Raw genomic sequence first — 24,237 nt, forward strand, 5'->3', positions numbered from 1 at the left:
TTAAATAATTTTTACTAGAAGTCTCAACGATCATTTTAACATCCACAAACAGAGATGAGAGTGTTTCAATAAGCCACAACTGAATACAATGAAAAGAAAACATTGAGAATATTTCTGGAACAAACCGAGTAACATTAATTGACCAAGTCAAGTTCATTTGTGTTTCACGTTTCATGTACAAACACAGCTATTTTCACTGATCTTTTCACTTTCTCTCTTAATCAGTGACTCAGAGAGAAACATTATAAACCAGACGAAGCTGGAAACACGATGACAACAGGTAAACTCGGGATGAAATGGAAAAATGTAAATAAAGTGGAATCACAGGAATTCTTCATCCTCTTCCTTGGTGTGTGGAGGTTCATGAAATATCTAATTTGTGCATTTACTTTGTTTTCTTTTAAATCTACCAACTTTAATAATCAGCTGATGTGCAAAAACCTGTGAATAGTATGTTTGTATTCTGTTTCTGTTGATTGTTAATAAATGATTGTCTCAGCATGTTTTTATCTCCTGTTTAGGTATTTATTGGTGGGATGGGGAGTGCACGGATGTGGTTGGGACATGAATATAACTTGGTTTTTAAGGAGCAGCACTTTAATTTTGTTTTACTGATTTTTAACGAGGTATGATAATAAAAGGCCTTTTGACTTTTTGAAGTTTGTAAAAGGCTGGAAATCAGACAAACTGAGCTGAAACTATGTACATCTTCATCTCCATCATCATCACGGTCCAGTAAGAGTCTGTCCAAACAAACTGGTGGTGCTTCGACCTCCGTGGACCATCAGGACACGACTCATCCGTCCCGGTCACTCTCATCATCTCCAGCTGTAGAGGGAAGAAGAACAAAGAGAGGAAATAAACAAGTGTTTGCAGAGACTCCCTCCATCAGCTGTCAGTCAGTGATGCAGCACATCCAGGATAAAGAGCAGCAGGACTTCAGAGGTGTTCAGGGCTGCAGTGGAGCAACTGTGTGTCTGTACATCCTGGAAGGCGTCAGCTGGAATACACCTTTATTTCTGGACACGTGAACACGAGCACAACACTGGTTTACTACAAACATCTGGACCATCTGATTCTGTCCAATCCTGCAGCCTGTCATCATCCTCCTCTTACAGCTTCAAAGAGAAAGCAGCCGCTGAGAAGCTGCAGCTTTACTGGAAACACTGGATCTTTGTTTTGATACCAACTGGTTTTAGTAGGAAACTGCTGGAAACAGCAGGACCGAGTCCGACCTCCACTGACCTGAGAGTCTGCAGCTTGTAGCCTGGACTATTCACCAGATCAGAAAACTGCTCCACACCTGATTCCTGCAGCTTGTAGTTCCTGCTGAGGTCCAGATGTTTCAGATGGGAAGGGTTGGACTTCAGAGCTGAGACCAGAGAAGAACAGCTGATCTCTGACAAACTGCAGTCCACCAAACTGAATAAAGGATAAAAAATGTGAGCTGAAGCCACCAGGATGCAGGTTAAAACAGTCCAACAGAACCAGTGAAAAAGAGCTTCATCAATATTCATGACATCATGCTGCTGTCATGGTACGGTTTTCTAGGACCCAAGTGCAGGAGACAGAGGGAGGCTGGAGGCAGGAGTTCTCAAAAAACAAGGGGTTTAATACAAAAAAGGCAAAAACAAAGCGCTGCAGAGCAGGATTGACAAAAACCAGGATCAGGACAAAAACTACGAGGAGACATGGAGGAGAGAACAGTACGGACCGACAGGGCACAAAGGAATGACAAGTCAAGATATACTGAGGGGATAACGAGACATGACGAGACACAGGTGCAGACACAATCGGGGCAGATGGGACACAGGCGGGGCAAGACAGAAACTGAAGGCAGGGGGGAATGTCAACCTTGACAGCTGCTGCTTCAATAAAGATGTAGTGACTTCAGCTCTTTAACTCTGCAGCTCCACCAGTGGATCCATCCATACAAAATCATGCTGTGCAGCCAAATGATTCAAGTTTCCCAAAAAACAAACATGTCAGGATGAATTCTGGGACAGATGTCAACTCATTAATTCTTAGGGGTAAATCCACAAAGAACAGATTGCACCTGCAAATAGCACTGTGAATTGCGCCGCATTTGCTCCAGCAATTTGCCCCGTCTTAAGGTCCTATTCGCAAAAGATTTTGCTCTAATGATATACCCGCGCAAACACGCCCATAAAGTTCTGCAGCTGAGTGCAATTTGCCCTTGTCTGAGTAAGTGAGCGGAGCTGTTTCCAGTGTTCTCCGTATTTCAGCACACAGATTGGTCCATAATGAAAACTGCAGAGAGCACAACAGCCTCAACTTTCACGTATTTGTACTTCTCTAGTATTTTGCATGTAGATAGATAGATAGATAGATAGAACTTTATTCATCCCCAAAGGGAAATTCAACCGTCCAGCAGCTCATCAAAACATAAACATAAAAATCAACCACACTTCCATTCAAATAATAAAAGCACATTCATAATATTAAAATAAACATGAAATATAAGGTTTTTAAACAAATATCAGGTAAAGTGCAAACTAAAATATAGTCCAGTTGTGGCAGAGGTGAGTGTGTGAAACTGAGTTCAGGACGAGTTAAACAGTCTTATTGCTGTGGGGACGAAGGATCTCCTGAACCGCTCCGTTCTGCAACGCAGTGAGAGGAGCGACCGCTGCAGCTCCTGCTCCTCTGTGGCTCCAGGATGCTGTGGAGAGAGTGTCTGCTATTGTCCATTATAGCACTCAGTTTGTTCAGTGTGCCCCTCTCCACCACAGATCTTAGCGGGTCCAGACTCCTGCCCAACACTGAGCGCGCTTTTTTGACCATAGTTTGTCCAGTCGCCTGGTGTTTTTGATTGCAAGGCTGCCCCCCCAACACACAGCAGCAAAAAAGAGTGCACTGGCCACCATCGTGTGGTAGAACATAGCCATCATCTCCACACACACATCAAAAGACCTCAGTGTCTGTGTGACATAAGCTAATGAAATGTTAAATGTTAAGAGGCTGTGCGCATTTACGCACAAGGCACAGCACCAGTAACTTCATTAACACCGGATCGGGATCAGATCAGGATCTAATGGTAATTCATGTTCTTTGTTTTGCTACACACACCTACAGGTAAGCTGTTAAACACACACATTCTAGATTTATATGTTTATATGGTGGAATTGTTTGTAATAAAGCAGCCCCTTATGTATGGATGAATGCTCCGTCCTGTTACTTTTATTTTTAAATCCGAGATAAGTCCACAACCCCACTTGATCTGACTGTCTACAGTCATGTCTGAATGTAGATTTCACCCTTAATATCATTCAGTATCACACAGGCTTGAATGATATTGAAGAGAGAGAGAAACAGAGACAGACGGGGAGTGAGGAGAGAGTTTGCGCGCAGTTAATACACGCTTCGAAAAGACGGTATTTGCTCCACTATTTTTGCGTGTGGCAAATAGCGCGGGTCTTTGTGAATTAGACGGTTTTTGCAATGAGGCTTATTTGCATAGAGAGGGGGCAATTTTGCGCCGAATGTATGAATATTACCTAATTTACATGCATGCAAATGGCACAGGCGCAAAATGCCACTATTTGCTTGGCAGCGCAGTTTGTGGTGCAATTCGCCCTTTGCGGGTGCTTTATGAATTAGACACTCTCTTTTTGTGTCATTTGCACCGGTTTAGCGGCCGCAAAAGCCGCGCAATCCTTTTGTGGATTTACCCCTTAGTGTTTGCACGGAAGATCATTTTGGACCCGCTTGGAAATTGAAAAGGCCTGGGAGATTGGATGATTATACTTTGATGATTGGAACTTTAGTTTATTGAACCTGAGTTTTGATGTAAATATTTGAAAGTTTTTTCCCCATAAATGATGAATATATGAACAATATCTATCATTTCCATGTTTTTAAGGAGACATTTCTTCATCAATCAGTACATATTTGTCTGTTTAGGAGTTTTTTCAAACATTTGTAAATGTTGATTGAATTATGACATAGTTTCAACATAATATTTCTGATGTTCCTGTTGGATGTTTTTTTGCTGATGAAGGACACTCATCGTCTAGACAGCAGTTTTATTTCAGTTTTCTTACTTGAACACACATGTATTTATATTTAGTTTTAAACACTGAAAATCATAAAAAGACATTGTTTGTTGCACCTTATGTCTTGATGTCACTTGGATGAAATGATCTTAACAGACATGTTAAGGAATAATATTAAAAACACAGAAAAATATGTTTTTCCATGTTGAGAGTTTTATATTTGGTAAACTTGTATTTGTTGATATTAAAATGAATGGTAGTCAAAGGAAGCCAACGTTGGTTTGACTGATTTCAGCCACAGTAAGACGTTATTTAGTAAATGAGTTCTATAGCTCATATATTGGACAACTACACATTCAGTCTGTCCACTATCGTCTGTCAGACTCTCTAAGTTTATTACCAACATCTGGATGACATTTTTGAACATATTAGCTGTTAATTTAATTAATGTTTCTGAAGATGTTTTATTCCAGGTTCAGAGACATCTCTGGTTCTTCATTTGTTCGTGTCTGACACATCAAATGTTTAGTTTTATGTAATAAATCAGAAGAGGAACTTTAAGAAGATACAAACTGTTAGTGGACTAAAGCAGTGAAGAAGAACTCAGAGCAGTAAGATGGTCAGTATGGATCAGTAGAAGATCAGCCTGATGTCTGCAGTTTAGTGTCAATACAACTTTCACATCATGTTCATCTGAACACACAACTAAAACATGGTGTCTGACCTCAGAGTCTCCAGTCTGCATTCTGGACTCTCCAGAAATCCACACAGATGTTTCACCCCTGAATCCTGCAGGTTGTTCTTACTCAGGTCCAGAAGTTTCAGATGGGAAGGGTTGGACTTCAGAGCTGAGACCAGAGAAGAACAGCTGATCTCTGACAAACTGCAGTCCACCAAACTGAATAAAGGATAGAAAATGTGAGCTGAAGCCACCCGGATGCAGGTTAAAACAGTCCAACAGAACCAGTGAAAAAGAGCTTCATCAATATTAATGACATCATGCTGCTGCTTCAATAAATACTGTACGTATTGACTTCAGCTTTTCAACTCTGCAGCTCCACCAGTGGATCCATCCATACATACTCATTTTGTGCAGCCAAATGGTTCAAGTTTCCAAACAAACAAACATGTCAGGATGAATTTTGGGACAAATGTCAACTCATTAATTTGTCCATCCATCCATCCATCGTCCACCGCTTTATCCGTTCCCGCGTCGCAGGGGCAGCAGCCTCAGCAGGGATGCCCAGACTTCCTTCACCCCAGACACTTCCTCCAGCTCCTCCGAGGGGAGTCCGAGGCGTTCCCAGGCCAGCCGAGAGACAAAGTCTCTCCAGCGTGTCCTGGGTCTTCCCCGGGGTCTCCTCCTGGTGGGACATGCCTGGAACACCTCCCTAGGGAGGCGTCCAGGAGGCATCCGGTACAGATGCCCAAGCCACCTCAGCTGACTCCTCTCAATGTGAAGGAGCAGCGGCTCAACTCCGAGCTCCTCCCGGGTGACCGAACTCCTCACCCTATCTCTAAGGGAGCGTCCGGGCCACCCTGCGGAGGAAACTCATCTCGGCCGCTTGTATCCGCGATCTTGTCCTTTCGGTCACTACCCAAAGTTCGTGACCATAGGTGAGGGTAAGTGCGTAGATTGACCGGTAAATCGAGAGCTTCGCCTTTCGACTCAGCTCCCTCTTCACCACGACGGTCCGGTACATCGACCGCATAACTGCGGACGCTGCGCCGATCCGTCTGTCAATCTCACGCTCCATCGTTCCCTCACTCGTGAACAAGATCCCGAGATACTTGAACTCCTCCACCTGAGGCAGGACTTCTCCACCCACCCGGAGAAGGCACGCCACCCTTTTCCGATGGAGAACCATGGCCTCGGTTTTGGAGGTGCTGATTCTCATCCCTGCCGCGTCACACTCGGCCGCAAACCGCCCCAGCACATGCTGAAGGTCCCGGTCTGATGAAGCCAACAGGACAACATCATCTGCAAAAAGCAGAGATGAAATCCTGAGGTTCCCAAACCGGAACCCCTCCGGCCCCTGGCTGTGCCTAGAAATCCTGTCCATAAAAATTATGAACAGGACCGGTGACAAAGGGCAGCCCTGCCGGAGTTCAACATGCACCGGGAACAAGTCTGACTTACTGCCGGCAATGCAAACCAGACTCCTGCTTCGATCATACAGAGACCGGACAGCCCTTAATAGAGGGCCCCGGACTCCATACTCACTTAGCACCCCCCACAGAATGGCACGAGGGACACGGTCAAATGCCTTCTCCAGATCCACAAAACACATGTAGACTGGTTGGGCAAATTCCCATGACCCCTCGAGCACCCTGCGGAGGGTATAGAGCTGGTCCAGTGTTCCACGACCGGGACGAAAACCGCATTGTTCCTCCTGAATCGGAGGTTCAACTATCGGCCGTAATCTCCTCTCCAGTACCCTGGCGTAGACTTTCCCGGGGAGGCTGAGAAGTGTGATCCCCCTATAGTTGGAACACACTCTCCGGTCCCCCTTTTTAAACAGAGGGACCACCACCCCGGTTTGCCACTCCAGCGGTACTGTCCCCTTCCTCCATGCGATGTCGCAGAGGCGTGTCAACCAAGACAGCCCTACGACATCCAGAGACTTGAGGTACTCAGGGCGAATCTCATCCACCCCCGGTGCCCTGCCACTGAGGAGCTTACGAACTACCTCAGTGACCTCGGCTTGGGTGATGGATGAGCACGCCCCAGAGTCCGCACTCTCTGCTTCCTCAGTGGAAGGCATGTCAGTCGGGTATTATTCCTTCCACCGTCCGACGATGTCCCCAGTCGAGGTCAACAGCTCCCCACCCACACCGTAAATGGTGCCGGCAGAGTACTGCTTCCCCCTTCTGAGGCGCCGAACGGTCCTCCAGAATTTCTTCGAGGCCGACCGAAAGTCTTCCTCCATGGCCTCCCCGAACTCCTCCCAGACCCGAGTTTTTGCCTCCAGGACTGCCCGAGCCGCGGCTCGCTTGGCCTGCCGGTACCCATCTACTGCGTCAGGAGTCGCACAGGCCAACATAGACCGGTAGGACTCCTTCTTCAGTCTGACGGCATCCTGTACTTCCGGTGTCAACCACCGGGTTCTAGGATTGCCGCCACGACAGGCACCGGAGACCTTGCGACCACAACTCCGAGCCGCCGCGTCGACAATGGAGGCAGAGAACATGGTCCACTCGGACTCAATGTCCCCCGCCTCCCCCGGGATCTGAGAGAAGCTCTCCCGGAGGTGGTATTCCTTCCAGCGTATTCCTTCCAGCGTCCGACGATATCCCCAGTCGAGGTCAACAGCTCCTCACCCACACCATAAACGGTGCCGGCAGAGTACTGCTTCCCCCTTCTGAGGCGCAGGCAGGCGGAAGCAGCAACAGGATGATCAGAGGGGGGCGGGGGCGTCAGCACCACACAGCAGACATCTACGTAGGCAGGTGGAAGCAGCAATGGGATAACCGGGGATGGGAGGGGGGTGGGGGGGTGGGGCGGCAACAAGGTTACCAAAGTGCTGCACAATAAGTAAAACAAGACATAATAAAATAGTAAAAACTAAAAACAGAGTAAAATAGATAGGAGCACATAAAAGCACGAAATAAAAACACACCAGACAGACAACAACCAGTGATTCATAAACATAAAAGACAGGACAGAGACCACACAACTGTCACGCTGGATTAAAAACCAAAGAATAAAAATAAGTTTTAAGACGAGATTTAAAAATTTCGAGGGTGGGGGCCATTTTTATGTGGGGAGGTAGCTCGTTCCAGAGTTTAGGGGCTACTGCTGAAAAAGCACCTGTCGCCCCTGGTTTTTTGCCTAGTTTTCGGAACAATGAGACGCGACTGAGTAGAAGACCTCAAAGACCTTGAGGGAGTATAAACATGTAGGAGGTCTGAGATATATTTTGGTGCCAACCAATTTAGTGACTTAAAAACAAACAATAGTATTTTAAAATTAATTCTAAAAGAGACAGGGAGCCAGTGAAGGGAGGCCAGAACGGGGTTTGATGTGGTCATGCTTGTGGCTTCCTGTAAAAAGACAAGCAGCCGCATTTTGGACTAACTGTAAGCGTGCAAGGGAGGTCTGGTTGACGCCAGTATAGAGGGCATTACAGTAATCCAAACAGGTTGAGATAAAAGCATGAATCAATCGTTCAAAATCATTCAAAGATAAAACAGATTTAATTTTAGATAAAAGCCTCAGATTATAAAAACTGGATTTTACTACAGAATTTACTTGCTTGTCCAGTTTAAGATCACTGTCCATGTTGACACCGAGGTTGGTGACTGTAGTTTTTAAGTAAATTTGTAGGGAAGAAAAAGCATCTTATTGGCTTATACAGACACTGGTATCAATAAGTCAGAGAGGTTGATGGATTTTGTAGTCACAGTGCGGCAGTGCTGGCTATTTACTCACCAAACGACAGCCTCAGCATGCCTGGTGTGAGAATAAAACATTACTTCAGTCACGGTCAGTCCTTCTGTGTTTCTTGTAGGATTTTGGTTTTCACATAAACCATGGCGTCCTCTGGGCTTTGAAACTGTCTCTCAGTGCCGTTATGCGTGATGCGAAATCGCGCTGGGTAGCTGAGACCGTATCGGATGTCAGCTCGTCCGGGGAGCAGCCGTTTGACTTCACTGAAAGCGGACCTGGCTTGCGCAACACTCGGTGGAAAGTCCAGGAATATGGAGATGGTGGTTCCTTTGAACTGAAGAGGACCGGACTCCCTGGCACGGCGAAGCACCTCAACACAACCCTGATAATAGTGCATTTTTGCCACAATAACACGAGGATTACCACCCGGTCTCCTCGCCTAAAGACCCCTGTGTGATCTGTCGACCATTAAATCCTTGTCCAAGTTCAGGACTTCCTTCAGAAGTTCAGAGACCGCTGCTGGAGTACTGGAGCCGGCGGTCTCCGGGACATTTAGTATACGGATGTTGCAGCGCCTCATTCGCCTCATTCTCAAGTTTGTCCATCTTTTTCTGCAGTGAAGTCACGTCATCTGAGCAAGATGATAGTCCCCGCTCCATATCTGATATGGTTGTCTTCATTGTCTCCACCTCGGAGCGGATTGTAGCAGTGTTGTTAGCGACCTCCGCCTTCACAGCGTGTAGCTCGGATTTAATAGCTTCAAATTCCTCAGCCAGCATACTCTTCAATTCCGACCTGAACAGCCCAGCGATGTCGTCTTTAATCGCGGCGAGGATTTCGGCTTTCATGTCCGCCTCTTCCATCTCCTCACCTGGCTGAGGGAGGCCGCTACTGCTACCTGCAGGCGAAGCACCCAAGGCCCCGCGGCGCTGACTCGTCCAGTGTATTTGTATTTTCGCAAGTTGTTGGCCATTGGAGCGGTAATACCAAAACTGAGCCGGCAAAAAGTTTAAGTAAACAACTTAGAACTATATTTCGTGGTTTTTTGTAAGTATACAGCGCCTTAAAAATACTTTTTAAACGGATTTCAGCAGAGCTCGTTGAACACACAACTTATCCCATTGCTGGCTCACTAGCGCCCCTTCTTTTTTTTTTGAGTATAAAAGGCACAAGACCACCTGGGGGTATATAAGCTGTGGGTTGCGCTAAATTCTTCAGTTGGCAGTTAACACTGGGACCAATAAAACATCTTGTGCGGGCCGCCATGTTTTGCGTCTGCGTTAAATCGACGCCGAGCGTGCGCCGCAGGTTGAGCAATGAGCACCTGGGTTTGATTACCCTGGGTACAGTCGTTTAGCTACTCTCACCTCCTTGCTAAACGTGTACTTTGCCTTTTTGAGCCTGTCTTTGTCACCACTCCTGAACGCTTCTTCCTTCTGCAGCCGCAGCCATCTGAGCTTTGATGTGAACCAGGGTTTGTCATGGTTGTAACTAACCCTGGTACGTGATGGTACACAACTGTCCTCACAGAAGCTGATGTAAGATTTCACAGCCTCTGTTTACTCATCCAGACTGTTGGTAGAAGTCCTGAAAACGTCCCAGTCAGTACAGTTTAAGCATGCCTGAAGATCCTCCATAGCTTTCCTGGTCCACTGCTTTGATGTCCTCACAACAGGTCTGCAAAGCTTTAATTTCTGCTTGTATGCAGGAATCAGGTGGACCATGAGGTGGTCTGAGTGTCCCAGTGCAGCTTGGGGGACGGCATGATAGGCTCTGCTCACTGTGGAGTAACAGTGATCCAAGATGTTTCCCTCTCTGGTTGGGCATTTAATTAACTGTCTGTATTTTAGGAGTTCAGGGCTGAGGTTACCTTTGTTAAAGTCACGGAGGACAGTAACTAAGGAGTCCGGGTTTGTCCGCTCCACGTTCAGTATCTGGTCGGCGAGCACGCGCTGGGCTTCCTGCACTTGGGCCTGCGGTGAGGTGTAAACACCGACCGGAGTTGTTCTCCTGATGTTCAAGAGCTCTTCTCTGGTGAAAGAGTTCCGGGTGTGGTGTGGTAGCCTAGGAGACAGGGAGGGCTAGAGTCTGGAGAACCCAGGTTCATGCCCCTGGATTGCAACCACTTTGGGCCCCTGAGCAAGGCCCTTAACCCTTACTGCTCCCTTGGCGCCATGCCATTGCATGGCAAACAACTGCTCCTAGTTTGACTAGAAATGGGTAAAATGCAGAGAATAAAATTTCCCCATCGTGGGATTACTAAGGGAAAAAGGTATTATTTTATTTGCTGACGTATTGTGTGATGTGTGAATCTGATGTGTGGGCTGTGAAATGTGAATTTTGGCTTTCGGTTTGTTTTGACATATTGTCTGTCAGACTCTCTAAGTTTATTAAAGGAGCTTGAAGCCGGATTGAGGCAGAATTTATGAAAAAAAATCGTATACGTTTTAAGTTTTCTAGTAATAATGTCAGATGAAGCGTTCCAAACCCAAAAGAATGAGCCCTCTAGTGTATCTCTCCGTTGGCTTGAACAGGCTGTGTGCTGCAAAATGTGCTGCAATTCGGGCCCAAATTTCCCGCGCTGGGCTGCGGATGTGACGTCACATGACGCTGCATGCGCGTTCTCCCGTTCTCCCATGCCGGCTTCGCTGTTGGCTGCAGTACCCCTGACGGCCGTCGTGGTGAAGGGTGGCGCTAGAGAGTCTCATTTCTTAAAAGGAGCCTCAAGCTCCTTTAACAACGTCTGGATGACATTTTGAACATATTAGCTCTTGAGTTAATTCATGTTTCTGAAGATGTTTTATTCCAGGTGCAAACACATTTCTGGTTGTTCATTTGTTCCTGTCTGACACATTCAAATGTTTAGTTTTATGTAATAAATCAGAAGAGGAACTTTAAGAAGAAATAAACTGTTAGTGGACTAAAGCAGTGAAGAAGAACTAAGAGCAGTAAGATGGTCAGTGTGGATCAGTAGAAGATCAGCCTGATGTCTGCAGTTTAGTGTCAACACAACTTTCACATCATATTCATCTGAACACACAGCTAAAACATGGTGTCTGACCTCAGAGTCTCCAGTCTGCAGTCTGGACTCTCCAGAAATCCACACAGATGTTCCACTCCTGGATCCTGCAGGTTGTTGTTACTCTAAATCTAAAATACTCTAAAATATCTAAAATTCTGGAAAAGGCTGTTTCAAGCCAGTTATGTGACTATTTGTATAGAAATGATCTGGTTGAAATCTTTCAGTCAGGGTTCAGAATGCATCATAGCACAGAGACAGCACTGGTTCGAGTCACGAATGACCTTCTTATAGCCTCAGATAAGGGATTAGTGTCCATACAGGTTCTACTGCACCTCTGTGCTGCTTTTGACACTGTAGATCATGGCATTTTACTGCACAGGTTAGAGCATGTTGTTGGGAATAAAGGGACAGCTCTACGTTGGTTTAAATCATATCTATCTGACAGGTTCCAGTTTGTTCATGTACATGAAGTTTCTTCAGAACAGTCAAGGATCTGTTATGGTGTTCCGCAGGGTTCAGTGCTAAGGGCCAATCTTGTTCAGTTTATACATGCAGCCATTGGGAAGTATAATCCAGAATCACGGCATACATTTTCATTGTTATGCTGATGATACGTAGCTCTATTTGTCTATGAAGCCGGATGAAATCTAGACTAGATTACTGTAATGTGTTATTAGCAGGATGTCCAAGTAATTTGCTGAATAGGCTCCAGCTGATCCAAAATGCAGCAGCCCGAGTGCTGACAGGAATCAGCAGGAGAGACCACGTCCCTCCAGTGTTAGCGTCATTCCATTGGCTACCCGTAAAATTCAGAATCCAATTTAAAATTTTATTACTTGCGTATAAAGCCCAAAACGGCTTAGCTCCGCATTATTTGCAAGACCTGATAGTGCTTTATGTTCCTGGCAGAGCTCTCCGTTCTCGGAGTGCAGGTTTACTCGTAGTTCCTAGAGTATCCAAATGTAGATTTGGAGGGCGAGCGTTCTGCTATCAAGCACCATTACTATGAATCCAACTTCCAATCTGGGTTAAGGAGGCTGACACCACCTCCACCTTTAAAACTAAACTTAAAACCTTTCTGTTTAGACAAGCCTATAGATAGTGTTTAGTAAACCTCTAGCTGGTGTTGGTAAATCTCTAGGTAGTGTAAACTCTAGTGTGTTAGAGTCAGTAGTCATAGTTGCAGCTATAGAGCAAGACTATAATAGTTAGTCTCAAATATAGCTTTGTGGTAGATATGCTGCTTTAGGTCTATGCTGCAGGTGGGTACCCACATGATCCACTGGGCGGTGCCTCTCACCTTTCTTCTCCTCTCCTCTTCCCTTCCTCTCTTCTCCATTTCCATTTTTACTTATTATAAGTATCTCATAGCTATTATTTTTGTCCATCGCACCTGTAGTTTCTTGTGCTGGCACCCTTTTCTTTTTTTTTTCTCTTTTGTACATGGTGCAGCATCCTCTGCTGGTGGCGAAGAGCATCTCTGAATGCACAACACCGGAACCTGCAGCGTGGGAGTGAGAGAGGCAGGGTAACGGCCCGGTCAGGCGGGGGAGAGATTTGTCCGTCAAGACACCTCTCCCTGGCCCTGCCCCTTCTCCAACCTTTCCCCGACCCAGAAAATAACCTGGGGCTTGCTGATTGGGCTGGAGCTTCGGGAGCTGCGTGCTGGCCTGCCATCCCCACCCCCGGTCATCCCGTTGCTGCTTCCACCTGCCTGCTGTGTGCTGCTGACGTCCCCGACCCCCCAGTCTGGCCCTCGGCAGGAGGGTCCCCCCTTATGAGCCTGGTCCTGCTCAAGGTTTCTTCCCTCCTAACGGGGAGTTTTTCCTTGCCACTGTTTGGCTTAAGGCTTTTCTCCCACTATGGGAGTTTTTACCTGCCATTGTTTATGTAATAATTGCTCGGGGGTCATGTTCTGGGTCTCTTGAAAGCGTCTGGAGACAACTTTTGTTGTATTAGACGCTATATAAATAAAATTGAATTGAATTAATGCAGTGAAGAAGGAGTCAGAGCAGTAAGATGGTCAGTGTGGATCAGTAGAAGATCAGCCTGATGTCTGCAGTTTAGTGTCAACACAACTTTCACATCATATTCATCTGAACACACAACTAAAACATGGTGTCTGACCTCAGAGTCTCCAGTCTGCAGTCTGGACTCTCGAGATATCCACACAGATGTTTCACTCCTGGATCCTGCAGCCTGATGTTCCAGCTCAGGTCCAGAATTTTCAGATGGGAGGGATTGGACTTCAGAGCTGAGACCAGAGAAGAACAGCTGATCTCTGACAAACTGCAGTTCTCCAATCTGAATAAAGAATAAAAGATGTGAGCTGAAGCCACCATGATGCAGGTTCAAACAGTCCAACAGAACCAGTGTAAAAGAGCTTCATCAATATTAATGACATCATGCTGCTGCTTCAATAAAGACGTAGTGACTTCAGCTCTTCAACTCTGCAGCTCCACCAGTGGATCCAGCCATACAAACTAATGTTGTGCAGCCAAATGATTCATGTTTCCAAACAAACAAACAAACAAACAAACAAACATGTCAGGATGAATTCTGGGACAAATGTCGACTCATTCATTTTTCTTAAGAGAAAATGAAGCACTTCTTTGAATGTCAGAGACAGAAAAACATGAAGAACTGATGACTAATATTTCATGTAGTAAAACTAGTTTCAAGTGTTAAATAAGCAGATAAACAACATGGTATTGTAACATGTTGTGTTTGAATATCTCAGTCGGTACAAACATTATAATCTTCGTTTTTGCACAGAAGCTGGGCTGGATAGGTTACCATAGAGATTAACCTGGTCTGGACCAGAATAACAAGCAGGACTTTTTCATCCTGCTGCTCCATCTGATCAGTCAGCTCTCACTCTGATCAATCATTCATTTCATCAATACTTATTCATCATTTCTGTCTGTGTTTGTTTCCTCATTTTCATCATCATCATTTTACAGATAAATTACAATTCAGCATCATCTTCATCATTTTACATGCTCCATACAGATGAGAATTAGAAAGGTGATGGACTTTATGAAGGCTGAGGTTCATATTGATGTCACACGTGATCAATAGTCTGCGTGTATTTCTCTTCAGTATTATTGAATTGATTAGAAAAGTCTGAGTTTGTGCTGATTTCAATAAAGTCAGTGATGAGGACGACAGTCTCTAGACCATGTAAAGTCCATTCATGTCACGTGTTTCTGTCACAATAACACGTCTGTTTGTAAATTATGTTTTGGACGATAAAGTTTTCATTCCTAGAAGGACTTTGTGAGCAGAGAAAGAGTTTCAGGACAGGTGGGACCGTCTGTGTTTATTCAGCATTCATGAAAGACATCTCTTCTCCAGTGATGGTATCTGGAACTTGTGCAGAAAACTTTTGCCTGATTAAGAAATTTGTTTCATCAAGAACAGATGCATGATGGTACAAAAACGTTCAAATTTGAAACCTTACACGGAAGCTAAAACCAAATACTCGTCAAAATATGGAAACTAATTGATGCTCCAGGGTTAAATTGAGTTCAAATATCTGACTTTCTAAGTAAATTTGAAATTAAGTTAAAAGTTAATTGAAGCTGAGTTTTGATGTAAAAGTTTGAATTTGTTAAATTTATTTCCCATTAAAGATGAATAAATGAACAATATCCATCATTTACATGTTTTAAGGAGATATTTCTTCATCAACCAGTACATATTTGTCTGTTTAGGAGTTTTTTCAAACATTTTATCTGAAAAATTGATTGAGTGACGACATAGTTTCAACACAATGTTTCTGATGTTCTTGTTGGATACTTTGTTGCTGATGAAGGACACTCATCGTCTAGACAGCAGCTTTAATTGAGTTTTTATTACTTCAACACACATGTATTTATATCTAGTTTAACACACTGAAAATCATAAAAAGACATTATTTGTTGCACCTTGTCGCTTTATGTCACCTGGATGAAATGATGTAACAGACATATTAAGAAATAATATTTACGAAAGAAAAAGATCTTTTGATGTTTTTCCATTTTGAGAGTTTTATTTTTGGTAAACTTGCATTTGTTGAAATGAAATTGAATTGCGGTGAAAGGAGGCCAACGTTGGTTTGACTGATTTCAGCCACAGTAAAAAGTCATTTAGTAAATGAGCTCTATAACTGATATATTGGACGACTACACATTCAGTCTGTCCACTATTGTCTGTCAGAATCTCTAAGTTTAACAAGGCCTGGATGACATTTTTGAACTTATTAGCTGTTGAGTTAATTCATGTTTCTGAAGATGCTTTATTCCAGGTTCAAACACATCTCTGGTTCTTCATTCATTCCTGTCTGACACATCCACATGTTTAGTTTTATGTAATAAATCAGAAGAGGGCAGTAAGATGGTCAGTGTGGATCAGTAGAAGATCAGCCTGATGTCTGCAGTTTAGTGTCAACACAACTTTCACATCATAGTCATCTGAACACACAACTAAAACCTGGTGTCTGACCTCAGAGTCTCCAGTCTGCAGTCTGCACTCTCCAGAAATCCAGACAGATGTTTCCCGCCTGAATCCTGCAGCCTGATGTTCCAGCTCAGGTCCAGAATTTTCAGATGAGAGGGGTTGCACTTCAGAGCTGAGACCAGAGAAGAACATCTGATCTCTGACAAACTGCAGTTCTCCAATCTGAATAAAGAATAAAAGATGTGAGCTGAAGCCACCAGGATGCAGCTTAAAACAGTCCAACAGAACCAGTGAAAAAGAGCTTCATCAATATTAATGACATCATGCTGCTGCTTCAATAAATACGTAGTGACTTCAGCTCTTCAACTCTGCAGCTCCACCAGTGGATCCATCCATACAAACTCATGTTGTGCAGCCAAATGATTACATCCATCCATGTGGGCTCTAACGGCCGGTTCGGCGGATCTTCCACTGTTCCCACTCGGGTCGGGTCGGGAGTGAAGCCCTGCCCGCTCTGAGATACAATCGGGAGCCGCGGTCTGATCACTTGGCGGTGAAAGCTTGAAGCTCACGTAAACAGGCGCACAATACAATCAACGCGTCACACAGTGTATAAACTCAATAAACAGGATGAAAACAACAAAAACCTTAAACTAAATCTGCCCAGACACTAATGCCTCTTACTTTGGAGTGGATCGGTGGGAGCAGCGACTTCCTTGGAGAAAAAGAGGAGGGGGGGGGGTCTCAAGCTCCCAGGTGCGTTAAACCCGGGGTGCCTCTGCGCTCCTGCGCGCACCGGGCAGTTCCTGTCTTGCCCCGTCCGACTCTGAGAAAAGCGAACACAAGCAGCGTTTGCAGGACCGGCAAACCTGTTTACCAGCGCTTGGCGATCCCTGATGGCTCCTCTTTTGCGGTGAGTGGCCGGGCCCCTGTATCGGGTGCTCCGGGAAAACCCCTTTTTTACCGCGGCGAGCCCACAGGATCAGCGGGGCAGGATGCCGGGGCAGATGCTGCGCTGGTTGGAGGCGGAAAGTCGGATTGGGAATTGCTTAAGGCGACCTTTGCCAGCAGGCGAAAGAGGCCGGGCAGAAGGAAAAAAATGGAAAAAGGAAAAAGAAAAAAAAAGGAAAAAGGAAAAACTTGGAGCTAAAGCTCAAACTCGAAGCAGATGCCAAAAAAGATGAGAAGCGAAGAGAAAGTTTTGGGGCTCCTGGTATTTATATCCTTTAGGGGAGGTTCTACTGTAAGTCCATTCCGCCCCCAGGGGACCACAGGCCCCCCCGTGGATTTAGCAGAAAATTCCACTGTCTTTGGGGTCATCAGGCCACGCCCCCAGGTGTCGTAAACTTTTAGGGTGTGCTCTGGGGATTTTCCATTGTCTCCCCTTTGTTCTAGGGCCATGCAGCGGGGGTCATAAACTGACCATGGCTTCGGCCTTTTTACCGGTCAAAGCCTGAAATGTTCATAATCATGAATTTATCATCGTTCCCTGTGTTCATAATCACACCCGCATTCATCATCACATGACGGTGGTCCAACAATGGACAGCAGGGGGTTTCCCAGTTGACAATATTGTAGTCTCTCAGGTTGTTCTCTATGCCTCTGGGAACGTCTAGGAACAGTGCCACTCTCACTCTCTCCCATGATGACCGGAGAGGTTCTTCTTCCAGATGTCCCAGCTGCTGTCTCCTCATTGGTCCTGTCCACTGACACATCCTCACAAGGTTTACTGACAGAGCATCCTTCGTCCTTGCTGCTGTCACTGAATGACAGATCTGAGAAAAGAGGAAGGGTGTCATCCATAATGTTTTGTTCTGTGGGAGATTTCGAAATGCTCGGCTGGACAGGTAAGGTCTCATCCTCTTGTCTCGAAATATCAGGGGGGGGGGGGGTCCCGAGAGTTTCCAAACAGGGCTCTTTTCACTTTGGGAGGATCAATTTCTCTGTGCCTTGATGGGTTCTCAGCTTCCAGATCAAAAACTGCTGATGTTCCTTTCCATCTTAAACAGCTTGGCTTATTAAAGGCCAATTAAAGCCTGGAAGCTGGAGGTTTCTCTGATTCGGATGGAATGATCTCCACAGGCATCCACTGTACTGTCCGAGCTCTTTCAGGTGCACATCTCTTTTCTTTGTCTTGGTTTTCCATGTTTAATGTCTCTGTCTTTTCTTCCAGGTCGACAAGAGCAGGAAGACAACTGGCTGAGGATAGTAGGTTGGTAGGTTGTTTCGTCTCCTCAAGATGTCTCTCTCTAGCAGGTACTGTCTCTGACCGGGTCAAAAGTCTTGTCTCAGTGAAGTCAGAGTTCAATGTCTCTCCAGGTAAGTAGTAGTAGTAGTCCTTGTTCTTGGCTTGCGGATAATCGGCTTCGGAAGTTGCTCGGACTCAGCCACAGGTAAGAACCTGCATGGCAACAAGAGGTCACGGTGTAAAGTGCGAAGTGGTCCATCCTTTCCCTCTGGTTTGACAGAGTACACAGGTAGGTCGCCAGCACGCTTGACCACTACGTGAACGTCTGGTTCCCATTTGTCGGCCAGCTTGTGTTTCCCTCTTATTCGAACATTCCTCACAAGGACGCAATCTCCTGTCTCAAGAGTGGACTCGACGACCCTCTTGTCAAACCGTCGCTTGTTGCGCTCAGCTTTCTTTGAGGCGTTCTCTGTGGTGACTCTGTAGCTTTCCTCTAGGCAGCCCTTTAAGTCATGCACATACTGGGAATGCGACTTGGGTTCACAGCTGGAAGGTAAACCGAACGCCAAATCAACCGGAAGTCTGGGTTGTCTGCCGAACATTAGTTCATAGGGGCTTAATCCCGTCACGTCATTCCGCATGCAGTTATAGGCATGCACTAGGGACTTGACAAACTCTTGCCAGCGAGATTTGTCCTTGCTCTCGAGTGTGCCCAACATCTGGAGGAGGGTCCTATTGAATCGCTCCACTGGATTCCCCCTGGGGTGGTATGGGGTTGTCCTGATCTTCTGAATGCCAGTGATGGAGCACAGTTCTTTGATGGTGCAAGATTCAAAATCCAGACCCTGGTCACTCAGAAGCTTTTCCGGAAATCCATAATGCACCAGGAAGTTTTCCCATAAGCACTTAGTGACAGTCTGTGCCTTTTGGTTCCGAGTTGGTATCGCGACTGCGCATTTAGTGAAATGGTCCGTCAGTACCAGTATATCTTTTGTGTTGCTCTGATCAGGCTCCACCGATAGAAAATCCATGCAGACCAACTCCATGGGCCTGCTGCTGGGCTGCTCTTTCGATTGGAGTCTTCCGGCGCACACAACGTTCACACATCTTGATCTTCTGTTCGACATATGCAGACATTCTAGGCCAATGGAATCGTGACCTCACGAGGTCGAGGGTCCGCTCTATGCCTAGGTGACCTAGATCATCATGTAGGCCTCTCAATGCTGTGGCTCTGAGTTCCGTTGATAGAACGAGCTGGTGTTGTCCATTTTCTTGCCGTGCTCTGTACAACACTCCGCCTCTCAACTCTAGACGCTTCCATTCTCGGAGCCACAAAACAAGTTCTGGAAGCTCTTGTCTCAAGGTAGGTGATGGCATGTCTCCAAACTCCTTGTGCTAAATGACCACTCTGAGGTCAGGGTCGGCCTGTTGCTTCGCTCTCCTCTTCAGTCCAATGACCAATCACAGGGAGTCCATGGTCCTCTTCCTGCTGGAAACCATTGGGCAGGGCGTCAGAATGCACAGCAAAAGACTCGACGAGTGTGACTGATGGACATGTGGAGTTCTTGTGAGACCACTCAACATCATGCCTCTCACATATGGCCTTCACCACATCTGGAAGAACAACAGCTGGACTCTCCTGATCCTTCAGGTAATGTAGAGTGAATTGTTTGATCCTTTCACGTTCTTTCCTCGACACAGCCTCGTCCTGGAGCTCTCTCATGTGGTCGACGAGAAAGTCAGTCTGCATCCTGATTCTGGGTTCCTGCTCTATACCTGCTCTATACGTGGATAGAGCTGATAACCATCTATAACTCGTAGCATCCAACTTCGCGGACGTCAGTATGTAAGCTAAGGGATTACTGTCGGTGACGACAGTGAAGTCGGTACCATACAAGTAATCACTAAACTTAGCAGTGACAGCCCACTTGAGCGCGAGGAATTCTAATTTGTGAGCAGGGTATTTCGCCTCACTCGTCAGTCCTCTGCTGGCGAAGGCGACAGCCCTCATCCGTCCTTCTTGTTCTTGATACAAAAAAGATGTCACCCGGATGAAATGATCTTAACAGACATATTAAGGAATAATATTAAAAAACACAGAAAAAGATATTTTCCCATGTTGAGAATTTATATTTGGTAAACTTATATTTTTTGAAATTCAATTTAAAGGAGCTTGAGGCCGGATTGTGGCAGGATTTATGAAAAAAATCCGTATACATTTTAAGTTTTCTATTAATAATGTCAGAAGAAGCGTTCCAAACCCAAAAGAATGAGCCCTCTAGTGTATCTCTCCTTTGCCTTGAACAGGCTGTGTGCTGCAAAATGTGCTGCAATTCGGTCCCGAATTTCCCGCGCTGGGCTGCGGATGTGACATCACATGACGCTGCATGCACGTTCTCCCCGTTCTCCCGTGCCGGCTTCACTGTTGGCTGCAGTACCCCCAACGGCCGTCGTGGTGAAGGGTGGCGCTAGAGAGTCTCATTTCTTAAAAGGAGCCTCAAGCTCCTTTAATGGCAGTCAAAGGAAGCCAACGTTGGTTTGACTGATTTCAGCCACAGTAAGAAGTTATTTAGTAAATGAGTTCTATAGCTCATATATTGGACGACTACACATTCTATTGTCTATTGTCTGTTAGACTCTTTAAGTTTATTAACAGCGTACGGATGACATTTTTGAACATCATTGTTTCTGAAGATGTTTTATTCCAGGTGCAAACACATCTCTGGTTGTTCATTTGTTCTTGTCTGACACATTCAAATATTTAGTTTTATGTCATAAATCAGAAGGGGAATTTTAAGAAGAAAAAAAATGTTAGTGTACTAAACGAGGCGAGGCGAGGTGACTGATTGGGTAACGTGTTGCGTCACGCATCGCGTCACTTCCTGGTGTTGCGATCTGTTGCCGTTGTACGGCGTTTGCCGGCTCGGATCTCTCCCGACTTTTTTGTCTAAACTTTTGAAAGATTGTTTTCTGGTAAAATAGTACTATATCTGGTAAATTTCTGTCTTTATTTCAACTCTCACACATTTCTCTCTTCCGCAACTTTCATTGTCACCAATCACTGATACATTTTCTGTCTGTTAGCCTCTGTTAGCCTCTTAGAATGGCCTCCCCTTCTCCCACCGTTTCACCTCTTTGCTGCTCAGTGTGTGAAATGTGTAGCTATTCCTCTGACTCGTTTAGCGAAGACAGTAAGTGCTTGAAGTGTAGTTTATTTGCAGGACTGGAGGCGAGGTTCAGTCAGTTAGAGGTCCGGTTCCGCCAACTAGACCATAGTCCGATAGATTCGTCAGCTAAACAGGCTAAGTTAGCAGCGGACCGGCCTGTAGCAGCTGCTGCTAGCCGCTCCCCTGCAGCTCCCGAGCAGCCGGCCAGGCAGGGCTGCTGGATGACGGTTCGGAGGAAGCGTAGTCCTAAAGGGCGCACGGAACACCACCACTCGCTTCATGTCTAACCGTTTTTCCCCGTTTTTCCCCACTCAGCGACACACCCGTTGAGAAGCCAACCCTGGTGATTGGCGACTCCATAGTCAGGCATGTATGGCCGACTCCAGCAACCATAGTTAGGTGCATCCCGGGGACCAGAGCGGGCGACATTGAAGCAAATTTGAAGCTGCTGGCAAAGAGTAATCTTAAATTTGGTAAAGTTATCATCAATGTCGGAGCTAATGACTCCCATCTTTGCCAGTTGGAAGTCACTAAAATGAATATTGTCTCGGTGTGTAACTACGGCAAAAGCATGTCGGACTCCGTAGGTTTCTCTGGTCCCCTTCCCAATCTGACCAGCGATGACATGTTTAGCCGCATGCTCTCGCTCCGTTGCTGGCTGTCGTGGTGGTGTTCAGAAAACGACATGGCCTTCATTGACAATTGGGAGACATTCTGGGAAAAGCCCGGTCGGATTAGAAGAGACGGCATTCATCCCACCCGGGATGGTGCAGCTCTTGTCTCTAGTAATTTGGCCAGTTTTATTAGACACTCCCCCTGACAATGCAGGGTCCAGGCCAGGATGCAGAGCTGCAGTCTTACACACTTCTCTGCTGCTTCTCAAGGACCAACGCCTGCCAATAAAACTGTAGCATTGCATTATGTAATTGGCGACTCTAAAACTGTAGGATTACATGATGTAATTGGCGACTCTAACCAGGTGCCTAGCAAAATAGAAGTGGTTGCAGTTCCCCACCCCCCAAAGGTTCATCAGGTGCGGCGTTATAGAGGCGTTAACCAAAATAACCTTGTAAAAATTAAAACCAATGCACATTTGGTACCAATAAGAGACCGAAAAATTAGATGCGGACTACTAAATATACGATCGTTTGTCTGATGTTTGTCTGATGAAGCTATTGCTAAATTTAAGGAGGCCATTGCTCATCTTACGACAGTGGGAAATAGTGATGTAGTCGAGGCCAGTGACCTGGGTTCTACCTCTGCAGATGTTGATTCCCTTGTTAGTAACACTGCTGATTTGTTGCATTCAGCTTTAGATGAAGTTGCTCCTTTGAAAAGGAGGGTTTCCAACCATAGGAGCTTAACTCCCTGGTATAATTCAGATATCCGCATGTTGAAACAAAACGTGCGTAAAATGGAAAGGAAGTGGTACTCTTGTAAGTCTGTGCACTCTTATCGTGAATGGAAAGATATTCTAATAGTATATAAAAAAGCCATTCGCAAAGCCAGAACAGCTTATTATTCAACGTTGATAGAGGATAACAAAGGTAACCCATGTTTTCTGTTCAGCACTGTAGCCAGGCTGACAAAGAGTCACAACTCTGTGGAGTCGTGCATTCCTGCAGCTCTCAGTAGTGAAGACTTTATGAGCTTCTTTAACAGTAAAATCACGAGAATTAGAGAAGAAATCAACCAGCCGGTTGTGGGTGTTTCTTCAGCTTTAGCGACTTCCCTAGGCTCTGACTTGACTCTAGACTGTTTTGATCCTATAGACCTCCCTGAGCTGACCTCACTCGTCAATAGAGCTAAGTCAACCACATATATGTTAGACCCCATCCCGACTCGACTATTCAAAAATGTTTTTTATCTTATTGGTACGACAATACTGGACCAAATCAACCTATCCCTAAATTTAGGATATGCACCACAGGTTTTCAAAGTTGCAGTAATTAAACCTTTACTTAAAAAACCTTCTCTTGACCCAGACACCTTAGCTAATTATAGACCAATTTCCAACCTTCCATTTGTATCTAAAATTCTGGAAAAGGCTGTTTCAAGCCAGTTATGTGACTATTTGTATAGAAATGATCTGGTTGAAATCTTTCAGTCAGGGTTCAGAATGCATCATAGCACAGAGACAGCACTGGTTCGAGTCACGAATGACCTTCTTATAGCCTCAGATAAGGGATTAGTGTCCATACAGGTTCTACTGGACCTCAGTGCTGCTTTTGACACTGTAGATCATGGCATTTTACTGCACAGGTTAGAGCATGTTGTTGGGAATAAAGGGACAGCTCTACGTTGGTTTAAATCATATCTATCTGACAGGTTCCAGTTTGTTCATATACATGAAGTTTCTTCAGAACAGTCAAGGATCTGTTATGGTGTTCCGCAGGGTTCAGTGCTAAGGGCCAATCTTGTTCAGTTTATACATGCAGCCATTGGGAAGTATAATCCAGAATCACGGCATACATTTTCATTGTTATGCTGATGATACGTAGCTCTATTTGTCTATGAAGCCGGATGAAATCTAGACTAGATTACTGTAATGTGTTATTAGCAGGATGTCCAAGTAATTTGCTGAATAGGCTCCAGCTGATCCAAAATGCAGCAGCCCGAGTGCTGACAGGAATCAGCAGGAGAGACCACGTCCCTCCAGTGTTAGCGTCATTCCATTGGCTACCCGTAAAATTCAGAATCCAATTTAAAATTTTATTACTTGCGTATAAAGCCCAAAACGGCTTAGCTCCGCATTATTTGCAAGACCTGATAGTGCTTTATGTTCCTGGCAGAGCTCTCCGTTCTCGGAGTGCAGGTTTACTCGTAGTTCCTAGAGTATCCAAATGTAGATTTGGAGGGCGAGCGTTCTGCTATCAGGCACCATTACTATGAATCCAACTTCCAATCTGGGTTAAGGAGGCTGACACCACCTCCACCTTTAAAACTAAACTTAAAACCTTTCTGTTTAGACAAGCCTATAGATAGTGTTTAGTAAACCTCTAGCTGGTGTTGGT

The 24,237-nt window shown here is 45.4% G+C and overlaps 1 protein-coding gene across 1 annotated transcript in view; it reads right to left on the reverse strand.

Moving 5' to 3' along the window:
- The window catches only part of LOC133419794 (uncharacterized), a 58,825-nt gene that overhangs the window by 23 nt on the left and 34,565 nt on the right, over nucleotides 1-24,237 (reverse strand). Inside the window, exons 11-15 of the mRNA XM_061709215.1 lie at nucleotides 15,914-16,090; nucleotides 13,556-13,732; nucleotides 4,741-4,914; nucleotides 1,246-1,422; nucleotides 1-828 (exon numbers count right to left, since the gene is read on the reverse strand). The exon at nucleotides 1-828 is cut by the window's left edge and continues 23 nt beyond it. Of these exons, the coding sequence (XP_061565199.1) occupies nucleotides 819-828; nucleotides 1,246-1,422; nucleotides 4,741-4,914; nucleotides 13,556-13,732; nucleotides 15,914-16,090 (715 nt within the window). The 3' untranslated portion in view covers nucleotides 1-818. The remainder of the gene's footprint in view (nucleotides 829-1,245; nucleotides 1,423-4,740; nucleotides 4,915-13,555; nucleotides 13,733-15,913; nucleotides 16,091-24,237) is intronic.

This window comes from Cololabis saira, chromosome 19, assembly GCF_033807715.1.
Source record: "Cololabis saira isolate AMF1-May2022 chromosome 19, fColSai1.1, whole genome shotgun sequence".
Classification (NCBI taxonomy): Eukaryota; Metazoa; Chordata; class Actinopteri; order Beloniformes; family Belonidae; genus Cololabis; species Cololabis saira.